At 31.9% G+C, this 12,900-nt stretch overlaps 1 protein-coding gene across 2 annotated transcripts in view; it reads left to right on the top strand.

The window, feature by feature from the left end:
* The window catches only part of LOC114333829 (peptide-N(4)-(N-acetyl-beta-glucosaminyl)asparagine amidase), an 86,204-nt gene that overhangs the window by 22,318 nt on the left and 50,986 nt on the right, over window positions 1-12,900 (top strand). For both annotated transcript variants that reach the window (XM_050642933.1, XM_050642932.1), the window contains exons 5-6: window positions 3,142-3,307; window positions 9,533-9,714. In XM_050642933.1, coding sequence (XP_050498890.1) covers window positions 3,142-3,307; window positions 9,533-9,714 — 348 coding nt within the window. The remainder of the gene's footprint in view (window positions 1-3,141; window positions 3,308-9,532; window positions 9,715-12,900) is intronic.

Below are 12,900 nucleotides of genomic sequence, written 5' to 3'. Positions count from 1 at the left end.
TTTGTGTCATTTTGGAACTATTAATGAAATAAAAAATTTTGGTAGTTCCAAAAGGACACAAAATCTAGGCATCGGATAAAAAATTTATTTGAAGAAAGTGTATTTTTTTGGTCTCCTTAATGGCGGTACAGGCTCGTTTTTTTAATATTGTATTTAATTACAGAGTAATTTCCACATACTAATATATTTTTCAAATTGGGCTCTGTACCGCCATTCTTTATTATATTACGAATACGTGTGCCAAATATCTCGAAAAAATATTCAAAATTACAGCCGCAATCTTGGAACGGGTTTTCGCTACCTGTTGATCGCTACTGTTTCCTCTTAATAAAACATCAATGACATTTGATAGTGAATTTAATTATTATATAAAATAAATAAGATGTTCAAAAATACAATTTGAGTATATTTTAAAAGCAATAATTTATTAAGTAGGTATATATTTACGAGTATACGGCCTACCCTTTATGATAAATGGACTGTTCCATTTGTTATGAAATTAAAATACAGGGTGTTCAGAAACTCTACCGACAAACGAAGACAGGAGGTTCCTCAGATAATTTTACCCAATTCATCTAGTCCGAAAATGCTTCCTAAAGGCGCTAGAGCTATTTGAACATGGCGTCTGGTAATTAGTTTATCTTAAATATCTCCAGAACGCTTCTATTTAGAAGAACGAAAATTGGTACACATATTTATCTTCCAGGGATAAATCGATTTCATTAATTGCAAATTTCTAGTACCGGTCATAGGCGTCTGTTTGGGTAGGGCATCAGTTATATTGTCGCATAACTTTTTTGTTTTCAATTTTTAAGCACTTTTGAGTCTGGATTATTAAAATGTAAGGCATTATAGTACTAAAAGGTACTCTTACTTTAAGTCGATAGGATACACCGTTTTCTAGAAAAATCGATTTGAAAATTTTTCGTTGTTTGAATATCAAAAAAAATTTCAATAAAAAAAATTATTTAGAAAAACCAAAATTGGTACATTTATTTATATTCCAGAGATGAATCGATTTTATTAATTGTGAATTTCTAGTACCGGTCATATGCGTCCGTTTTGGGTAGATCAACGGTTATTGTATCGCATACCTTTTTTGTCTTTAATTTTTATTTTTTTTAAATTTAATTTTGCCCCACCCAAAGTCACCATAGATGGAATCGATTTATCTCTGGAAGATAAATATGTGTACCAATTTTCGTTTTTTCTAACTAAAAGCGTTCTGGAGGTATTTAAGAAAAACTAATTACAAGACGCCATCTTCAAAGAGGTCTAGCTCCCTTAGGAAGCATTTTCGGACTAGGTGAATGTGGTTAAATTCTCTTAAAATTATCTGAGGAATCTCCTGTCTTCATTTGTCGGTAGAGTTTCTGGACACCCTGTATAGTCGGTTCGCTAAACTCGACACAACTGGCTAGTGATTTTAGTAGGCAATTTTTTTGTTTTTTGCCAAAATTGGCAAAATTACTAATTATTTAATAATTATTAACTAATTAGTAATTTTTTTTTTTGATTATTGACTAAAATCACTTGCCAGTTGTGTCTGAGTTTAGCGAACCGACAGTATATGAAATAATATTGTTTGGTATAAAAAATTATGGTCTGATATGTGCAATTCTAATGGAAAAAAATATTTGAAGATTTTTCTCAAATTATGGATGCCAACAACATTTTCATTTATAACTCTTTTATTTTTAATTTGACGAAGAAAAGTTATTCTAGCTCTATTCTTCAAAGCTATTCATGTTCTAAGAGTTACGATGCAACCAACATATTATATGAAGTTTTATTCATTTTATACGAGGTATATAAAAATATAAATTTAGATCAAGAGTAAACTACCTTTATAGTTCATAACATTTAAATTAGAATGATATAATTGCACATTAAAACATAATTATTAATTCTAAACTACTTTTCATAATAGCAATTTTCCATATTACGAATTAAAATACGTAAATAAACAAAGTCTTCATTATGATAATGCTCGCATTTTCAGCTTGTTAAGTTATGATATTGTGGCATATATGGTATACTAGTGACGTCATCCGTCTGGGCGTGATGACGGAATCGATGATTTTTTTAAATGAAAATAGGGGTTGTGTGGTAGCTCATTTGAAAGGTTCTTCAATTCTCTATTCAGTAATGTAAACATTTACATAATTATTTATACAGGGTGTCCAAAAAATTTTTATTAAATTAAATTATTGGACAAAAAAGAAGTAGAAGGACACCCTGTATAAATATTTATATAAATGTTTATATTACTGACTAGAGAATTGAAGAACCTTTCAAATGAGCTAGCACACGACCCCTATTCTCATTTAAAAAAATCATCGATTACGTCATCGCGCCCAGATGGATGACGTCACTAGTATACCATATATGCCACAATATCATAACTTAAAAATTAAAATCGACCTGTTTCGGAATTTTTCCTTAAAGTCGCCGGTTTACGAAATAACGAATTTATTCCTTTCATTTGCACCATACTGTCGGTGGAAAATAGTGTCGCGCACGCTTGATTAGCAATTAAAAAACAAAGGAGTTTTGAATATCGTATTGCAAAAATCTCTACGGGATTTCATCAAGATGTTTAAAGAATATCCACCTACCTTGGCAACATTCAAATTTTCAGTTTTTCACATAGTTTTTGAGGGTTAAAAATGGCCGATTTCGCAATTTTTCAATTTTTAATCGCTTTTATGTCAAAAACTATCAACTTTAGAGAAATGTCACTAAATACCTTTTCTATTTGGAATGATTAAAAAAACCTAAAAAAACTTTGTTCCGTGCAAAAAAAATAACTTTAGGAAAAAAACAAAAAAAAAAACGTTTAAAAAATGTTTGACCCACTTTTGGTCCTGGCAACATGCAAATTTGTTAAAAGGAGTCCTTTTTGAGTAAGATTGTGCAAAAAATCCGAATCGGAATATTTTTCCTAGCGGATGCGCAGTGGCTTTCTGGACTAGTTTTTAAGATTCAAAAATGCGTATATTCGCATTTTTCAGATTTTAAATCGCTTATAACTTTAAATTTATCAACTTTTGAGAAAAATGACAAAAGACCTTTTTTGTTTAAAATCAGGATTTGTGGGTCACTTGATTATAAGAATCTTGATAAATATTTATTTTGCAGTGCTATACACATCCCTTTTTAAAAGTGCTGGAAAATTATTCCCATCATGTTTTGCAATATGAAGATAAAGATCTTCAAGATCGAACTCGAAACATAATACCCGTTGCTAAATTAGAAGAAAATGCTCAAAAACGCCTGAGAGTGATACAAACGCATATCAAAAAAAGTAAGTATACAATCATGTTTTCGCAATTAGTAAAGTTTGAATTAAAAATGGTTACTGTGAGACGTATAACTGATTCTGTAAATATTTTAAATTGTGCGCATTGACAGACTACCAAGTCTTATTTATTGCTTCTTTATTTTTAGCAAATCTTTCCTATTTTTTAATTTGTGTCTTCTTCAAAATCTCACATGTGTAGAGAAACTCGCGTCTAAAATGTACTCCCCATCCAAATCTCTCCAAAAAATTGTAGGAACGTGCTTAGTGATCCAGTAGCTTCCAAATAAGGTATTACTTGCTTAGTCCTGTCGCCAGGGGGGGTACAACGGCCTCCTGAATTCAGATGGACTTACCCAAGTTTTTTTTATATATTTTGACCCGCAGAATACGAATTTTTTGGGTAACAGTTGATCCGGATGTTGATAAGATTGTTATAGATAAAGAACTTGAGGAATTACATAACAGCAATTTCTCGCAAAACAAAACATCTTTTTGTATTTTTTGGGTCATTTTAAGCAAAAAATATTCCTACAAGTTTTTTCGTAGAATGCATAGTTTTCGAGATAACCGCGGTTAAACTTTCAAAAAATCGAAAAATTGTAATTTTTGAAAGCGAATAACTTTTGACTAAAAAATAAAGTAGCAATTCTGCTTATAGCATTAGAAAGTTTAAGTCAAAATATATCGATTTTGATTATTTGCATTGCTAAGAATTTGATATTTTATTGTTAAACAAACCTATAAACACCTAGTATGTGAGTGATGTTTTCAATGATTTCTCATTTAAAATCGAACGAGTAGGTAGAGTAGCTACAAGTGCAAGCGAGGCAATTTCTACGTAGCATGCGTTAAATCGCATGTATTAGGCACGGGAAACACTATGTGTTTATAGATTAGTTTAACAATAAAAAAATTAATTTTTAGCAATGAAAATAATCAAAAACGATATAATTTGACTTAAACTTTCAAATGCAGTAAGCAGAATTGCTACTTTATTTTTTAATCAAAAGTTATTCGAGTTCAAAAATTGCAATTTTTCGATTTTTTGAAAGTTCAACCGCGGTTATCTCGAAAACTATGCATTCTACGAAAAAACTTGTAGGAATATTTTTTGCTTAAAATGACCCAAAAAATACAAAAAGATGTTTTGTTTTGCGAAAAATCGCTGTTATGTAATTCCTCAAGTTCTTTGTCTATAACAATCTTATCGACATCCGGATCAACTGTTACCCAAAAAATTCGTATTCTACGGGTCAAAATATATAAAAAAAACTTGGGTAAGTCCATCTGAATTAAGGAGGCCGTTGTACCCCCCCTGGCGACAGGACTAGCTGTTTGGTTCACGATTAGTTTACCGTGAATATACGATGCTATTAAATATTACTTTAGCAATTAAAATAATATTCGGCGACACTTTTCGATAGAACTCTTTATTAATTGCTAGAGGTGTTTACAGATCAAAGTTTTGTTCGCTACTACTTACTAAAATTACAAAAAGCTCTCGACCAGAAATCCCGTGTGGTGGGGAAAGCAAAAGTGTCTTTATCTCTTCTACAAAATTTCACTTTGAAAAAAAAAACGTAATTAATAAATCGTCATCACTGTCCTTCTAAGAAGCAGCAACATAGCTTGCCTCGCACAAACTTTCCAAATACCTAACTTTATAAAGAGAATCAGGAATACAATTGACAAATATTACCCAGAACTATGGGTAGGAATGAATGTATTTTAATCTATTAAGAAATTTCTGGAAAATAATTTACCCAAGCTTTAGGAATGTTCTGATATGCATCTACATGTAAAATAAAATCGAAACAAAAATTAACTAAATCATAAGGAGACACTTGCTATATAATCCCATTTTAAAATAATTTTAAGTCATGCATGCCATTATGCTAAATGATTACTACACTAACGTGCAGTTACCAAAAAATTAATATTTGTTCTCTGGATCAAAAAATAGGTAGGCTCTTTATTTTTTATTTTTATAGCTCAATACGGCTTACGTCACAAATATAAATTACATTGCCATATAAACAGATTCTGTATTTCATTTTGTTCTAGTCTTTGCGTTAATTCCTACCGCATTTTCTTCATCGACTGTCTTTTCTTTCCGGTCTAGTACAACTTTTTTCTAGATCGTGGTGAGCACTATTTTTAGATCTTTTTCGTCGTCTGACTTTCGTTCTCTGTGGTATTGATTTTCCGAGAATAGAATTTTTCTATTTTTATACCTCCATAATGTATTGTTATTATTATTATGAATTTTTCTCTCTCATGTCTCTAAAACGTCGCGCACTGAATAGGTTTTTTATATTTGTTATTTGACAAAACATAGGTTTTTGTTCATTGTATACAGTGATGAGCGCGGTAATAACCGGCAGAGTAACGCCAAAGATGGAAAACACATTAAGTTGTGAGATAAAAAGAAATAAAACTAGTGGAGGTGAGAGATTTAGCGATAAAAACCTATAAATTCTACTTACTGTTTCCCATCTTTAGACGTATCGGACGAGTTTGGCAAGTGCCACTGTGACAGTGACAGTTTTAGTTGACATTCTCCTCTGATACGTCTAAAGGTGGGAAACAATAAATAGAATGTAAGTTTACAGGTTTTTATCGCTAAATCTCCCACCTTTACTAGTTTCATTTCTTTTTATTTCACAAATTAATAATGTTTTCCATCTTTTGCGTTATTTTGCCGGTTATTAGCGCGCTCATCACTGTATTTTCTAATTATTTTCTCAGTGCTACTATGTAGTATCATTTACTTACTTAACTTAATTTTTTATTAGTTTATGTTTTTGATGACAACACAATATTAAAACCAGTGTTAACCTAAAAAGCACAAAGAAAAAGAATGTGTGTGTACTTTGTACGTACGTAAAAAGTTATACTTCTATTATATGATTTCAACGAAATCAATATACTTTAAACAGTTTATTTAAATTTTATTTAAATATTAAACTAACTTTAATACTCACTACTTTCCAAAAATTTTTATTAAAACAATACCAAAAATTAAAAAAATAAAAGAGTAAAACACACGCAAACACATTGAAAAATGAAACAAAGAAATGATTTCTGAACAATAATTGTTGACAAAAATTTTAACTAAATACGTATTTTCTGAAAAAAAAAATATAATAAATATACTTACAATGAACCTGCACCTATAAGGTTGTTATATTTAGAACTCACCGCACGCAGAACTTAGCTAGCGAGACATTTGAATGAAGTGGGAAGATATAGCAACTAAACGTTTTAAACTTTTTTGACAGTTGCTTATTCTCTTAGTTTAGTTAAATAAGTTTGATTCTTGCGGAATTAAAATATAACAAAATATAGACTAAAAAGGCAATTTATTAGATATGAAGATTGGTAGAAATTGTATTGGTAATCAAATTATGTAAATCAAAGCATTACCTACTAACTAGGTACCTACATTTTCCAAATAGGTATGTAGGTCCTAATCTTTTATTACAATACTGAAACATTTAAAATTACCTACTTGTTGCTTTTAAAAACTATTTAAAAAGTCACTACAATTATAAACTTGCTTTTTGTGTCTGTCCTCACAACAATAAAAACTAATATACTACATACAATTTGTTTACCCATAACCATTGACGTATTAATAAAATAACCGACATATTGAACAATTATGTTGACAGATCATTGTAATTATCCAATCAGAGGACGTATAACATTTAAGCTGCGCCGGGTACCAAGATTTTGATGATTTCGCGCACATATAAATTTACTCCCAACGCGCCTAAAGAAGTATAACTTCAATAAATTACTAGCCACTGAGATGGATTTTTGGAGAAGGTCAGCAAGAAGATGTAGACTAGAACAGATAAGAAACGAAACAGATAAGACAACAAATGTAAATAGAGAGAATAATCATAGATGAAATCGAAAAACAACAGATAGTATGGTACGGACACGTAAGACGAATGGAGGAAAGAAGAATCCCAAGAAAAGTGTTAGAATGGAATGTGAACTTCATGGGTAAAGGGCATCTCCAAGACGATGTCGGAAATAAGTTTAAGAGAGGAAGACTGCCACAATAGAAAGTAGTGGCGATAAGGGGAACGGAAAGGTGTGCAACGATGTAAAACCGGTTTAATATATCATATTAATAATTATTTATCTATGCAGTGCTAGTCAAAAGCCCCCCTCGTATCTTTTGAACGGCTATACTTATAATAGTGAAATTTGGAGGGAGGAAATAAACGGATGTAGGATTCTCAACTAGTCATGACAGGTGACGTAATAGTGACAGATGACTTTACAGCGCCACTGTGACAGATAATTTTAAATGGGACCCTAGGGCAGTTATACCTCGTTTGAAAGGTATTAGGTTTGTTCCTAACAAGAATCACAAACTAGTTCATGACAGTTTCTAACTGCTGCACAATACGCATGTGCGAATTCAACTAGCCGCGAGCTAGTTTGTAATTTTTGTTGGAACAATATTCTACCGAGCTGAAAAGTTGCCTAAGAGCAGTGCCCAGAGAAAAGAAAAGAAAGAAGAAGTAAGCATTCTGGAAAACGAGGGAAACGAAAACTTTCAACTATTTTTAGGAAATTTCTTCTAAGTCATCACTGGAGTCGCTCATCGAGAATAATGACGAATATTCACTGTCACTCATTGTTTCATAAATTATAAAAAAGTATAAAACACTAAAATACAATATGTACTTAAATCAACAAAATAACCAAAACAAAGATAGAGGTACCTATTTGATATAAATAGTTATTTAGTGTGAAGTGTGAGCACATGTGAGTGAATCAAAATTAGACTAATTGCGCATGTCCGTGATTTCCAGTTTGCAAAAAGTTCGGAAACTTTTCAAACTGTCAGAAACTAATCTCAAACTGATTAAATAAGTTTGTTCCTACAGAAGTTTCTAACTGTCACCGACTGTCAGACGCATGCGCAATAATAATTTCTCCGTTCCAACAAGATTTTCTCTGATTACTAGTCAACAAAGTACACTGTTCCATGAAATATTTAATCAGTTTGAGATTAGTTTCTGATAGTTTGAAAAGTTTCCGAACTTTTTGCAAACTGGTAATCTCGGACATGCGCAATTAGTCTAATTTTGATTCACTCACATGCTCACACTAAATAACTATTTATATTTATAACACATAGGTACCTTTACCTTTGTTTTGGTTATTTTGTTGATTTAAGTACATATTGTATTTTAGTGTTTTATACTTTTGTTATAATTTATGAAACAATGAGTGACAGAAAATACTATGGACTGTCCATAGTATTTGTTAAAGAGTTAAAGGTGTGCTCGTTGCTCGTGTTGTGGTGTAAAGTAGTAAGGTTAAAGTTTTCGTTTCCCTCGTTTTCCAGAATGCTTTCTTCTTCTTTCTTTTCTTTTCTCTGGGCACTGCTCTTAGGCAACTTGCCAGCTCGGTAGAATATTGTTCCAACAAAAATCACAAACTAGTTCGCTGCTGGTTGAATTCGCACATGCGTATTGTGCAGCAGTCAGAAACTGTCATGAACTAGTTTGTGATTCTTTGTAGGAACAAACCTATTATTTCATGGCACAGTGTACTTTGTTGACTAGTAATCAGAGAAAATCTTGTTGGAATGGCGAAATTATTATTGCGCATGCGTCTGACAGTCGGTGACAGTTGGAAACTTCTGTAGGAACAAACTTATTGAAAATACCTATTTAGTAGAAATAAATATAAAATTGTGGTTTCGCATTTACTTAATAAAAAATCAAACTGCCGCCTATTGTTACTTGTCAAAAAGGTTGACGTTGACGTAAAAACAACTAGAGAACTGAAAAACGTCAACTTTTTTGACAAAAAAAACGATAGGCGGACATTTGAATTTTTTTTAATTAAATGCAAAACTACAATGTTATATGTATTTAATTTATTCACCAAAATCAAAATCAACTTAAACCCAAAAATTAGTATTATTGAATATTTTAAGCGAGGTATAACTTGTCATAAGGTCCCATGTAAAATTATCGGTCACAGTAGCTCTGTAACGTCATCTGTCACTATTACGTCACCTGTTATGACTAGTTGAGAAGCCTACGTTCGTTTATTTCCTCCGTCCAAATTTCACTATTATAAGTGTAACCGTTCAAAAGATACAAACGGGGAGACGGACTTTTGACTAGCACTGTATATATGTATTTTTGATGAAATTTAAGTAGTTTTTCACTTAGTCTTGAAATGTTTTAGATAAACTGGTGGACCCAGACCTTTCCATACAAGACATGCTTATTTTGGAATTGTTGCAATGGTTTAAAGAAGAGTTTTTTGAATGGGTCGATAGTCCAGCATGTGAACATTGCGGTGGAGTAACTGTGTTTTCACATATGAGTACGGATCGTGAGTTACTACGATATACAGATCGTGTTGAGGTAAGTAATTATGTAGTGTATTTTTAACACAATATAGTTATTTTCCTAACAAGTGCAGAAAGTCATTCTTTTCCTCACGCAACTGCAGTTTGCCGAACGACGCGAAGCGGGAGTTCGGCAAGCAGTCGATTGCGGAAAAGAGACTTTCTGCGGAAAAGAGTTAGGAACAATATTTTTCTAAGAATCTTTAAAAAAATTACCAAATCTTAATCAATTAGGGCCGGTTGTTCGAACGCTAATCAACAATGATCACTATCAAATATTTAATTACTCACAACTGTCAATGTCAAGTTTGGTTGGGTTGCTGAAAACGTAATTGATTATAATTATGAGATTAGTTAATCAATTAACATAACAATTATTAACAAAATTGATTAACTAATTTCATAATTGTAATCAATAATTATGTTTTCAGCAACCCAGCAAAGTTGACATTGACAGTTGTGACAGTAATTAAATATTTGATAATGATCATTTTTGATTAGCGTTCGAACAACCGGCCCTTAATTTAATTAATATGAAAGTACATACACAAATTAATTTTTTGACAAAGTTGTCAAAACCAAACTTTCAATATAATTACTTAGCATGACGACGATCTTGGTTTCCATGACGATGATTCAAAACGACTGTTATTGTCTACCGATTTGACTTTCGAATATTATGTCAAAATAATTTTATTTCATCGAATTGTCGCGTTAATTTCATTAAAACAGGAACACAATAAGATATATTTGAAATAAATTAGTAAATAATATCTAAATATTAGTTTATTGCATGTATTATAATCACTTTAAGGCCATATTAACATATCTAAATTAACACGCGTGCGGAAAAGTAAAAACCGCGTGCGGAAAAGTAACACGCGTGCGGAAAAGTAACACGCGTGCGGAAAAGTGAAACTTTCTAAACTAAAATGCGTGCGCGAAAGTAGACATTTTTGCAATCTCGTAGAAAAAATTATTTAAAAAATGTCATGTGCTGCATTTTTGCCGTATACTGTACAAGAATAAAAACCCGCGAAACGCCGTAAAAATGAGTGGCGCATACAATATTCCAGCTACAAAAGAGCTTATATGAGTGTTACGTGGCGCGAAAATGTATTTTCATTTCGATGGAAAATAAAATTAGTTTTATTTTGAAAGATTTTTCCATAGTATTCGCTAAATTTGAAGTAAAACGCGCCACAGAAGAGCCTCAAACTTTATCAAAGGTACACTTTTGTGGCGCGTTTTACTTCACATATCTCTGGCTCCTGTGAATAAGCACATAAGTCAACTTAAATAAATTTTTCAGGAGAGCCGAAACAATGTTTACGGGATCGTGCAAAATCGCAGAATAACGTTGAAACATTTAAAAGCACTTTTTTGACGATAACAAGAAGCTATTAATGGATAAAATATTATTAATAGTTACATTAAATTAAATTTTAGAAGATATTGAATGACTTATCCGTATATTCACGGTTGTACTTTAGGTGCGAATTTGACATAACTCAAGATATCTTAAATAGTGATATGTATTACGCACATTTAGCGATGATTTATTTGCTTACATCTAAAATAATTCCACACAATTTTAATCAAAATACTTTATTATAAATCAAAGTAGCACAAAAAATATCTAAATATCATCAGGATCGACCTCTACTAAATCGGGATCGAGGTCAGGAACATCAGCTACCAACAACTCTTGATCAAATGGCCAAAATTGTTTATCTATGAAAGGCAAAAGCTCCATAAGGTTTTTCTTCTTCTCTTTGCTTATTGGAACTGGCCCATCATGCAGCTTTAGTATTTGAAGCTGGGCTGATGGTTTTCCCCTTCTTCGTAGTTGACAGACTTAAATTCTTCTTCATTATTAAGTGACGACTTGAAATACAGGGTTGTAAAATTATCTGCAGAATAACATGCCCACTGCAAATCTTTCCAAAGACACTTTTCGCCACTCTCAGTAACTTTTTTTGTATCAAATCCGTTTTCAATAATGCTGCAAAATTATGAAAATCGTTGGATTCCATTACTTTTACTATAAAAGAATTCTTTTGTTTACAGCTTCTTATAAGCTGTACCCAATCATACGGATGGTTAATTTTCATCGTAGTTTTCTTCTTCTCCTTTTCAATAACAGAATGATCTGCATCGCATTCCATATGTGTATGACCACTTACAAGAAACTTGTAAATATACTCTATTGTACTTCTGTTTTGCAAAACTCGCATAAACATTGCTGACACGTGACTGTTTTTATTCTGACCCTGGCATGTCTCCGAATATAAACATACTCTTTTTATGGTTGATGGAAGATCCATAAGATGTCGGTAAAAACATGAGGCAATTTGATTTCCTCCTCTGGCTGAAACAGACTCATCCCAAATATAGCAAGTAGCTATACCAGTAACTAAATTGTGGACAGTTAGATTGTAGGTCCAGAGTTGCTGTTTGTAAAATGAAATGGATGTTTTCAAATAACGGGTTGGCAAACATTGTTGCAAATTGAAAGCAAATTCTGGAGTTGTCGCATCATTTATGGCTAAAGTTTTACCACTTGACTTTGCATTATACGCTTCTTGAGCTCCTACGTGATGCTTTTTCTGCTCTAAGATTGAGTTTTCCTTTTCAGTTTCTTCTGAATATGATATTTTAATTGCTAAATTATCGCATTTAGAACACGTATCTTTTTGGGGCTTTTAAGTTCCATAAGTTCCATATTTTTTATGGCTTATGGCGTCATAAACATCTAATTGACGATGGCGTGAGAAAAGAATGACAAAGAATAACATTTATAACATGGGTAAAATGCCTACTATAGAAGTTTCAAGTGAACCCAGTCCGATAAATCGCGTGGTGAATAAGCAAATAACTGTACTTATCGGCTTGTTTCCAATTCGCATAAATTTATTGAAACCGTATAAGACTAGTTATTCCGTTACGTTTCATAATTTTCGAGATGTTTGAATATTCACATGCTCATAATTCTCTAAATTTAAAAATATTAGACTTATTTGTTTATGCATAGGCCGGGGAATTACATTTTAACGTTAAGTACATAATATCTCAGTTTTGATAATTTGTTGACTTATGTGCTTATTCACAGGAGCCAGAGATATACAAGTACATACTATCCTTCAAAATAAAACTATAATTTTATTTTCTGTCAAAATGAAAATACATTTTAGCGCCACGT

Source organism: Diabrotica virgifera, chromosome 2 (genome assembly GCF_917563875.1).
Source record: "Diabrotica virgifera virgifera chromosome 2, PGI_DIABVI_V3a".
In the NCBI taxonomy this organism is placed as follows: domain Eukaryota; kingdom Metazoa; phylum Arthropoda; class Insecta; order Coleoptera; family Chrysomelidae; genus Diabrotica; species Diabrotica virgifera.
The sequence above is the reverse complement of the archived record's forward strand: the minus strand, read 5'-3'. Positions and strand labels throughout refer to the sequence as shown.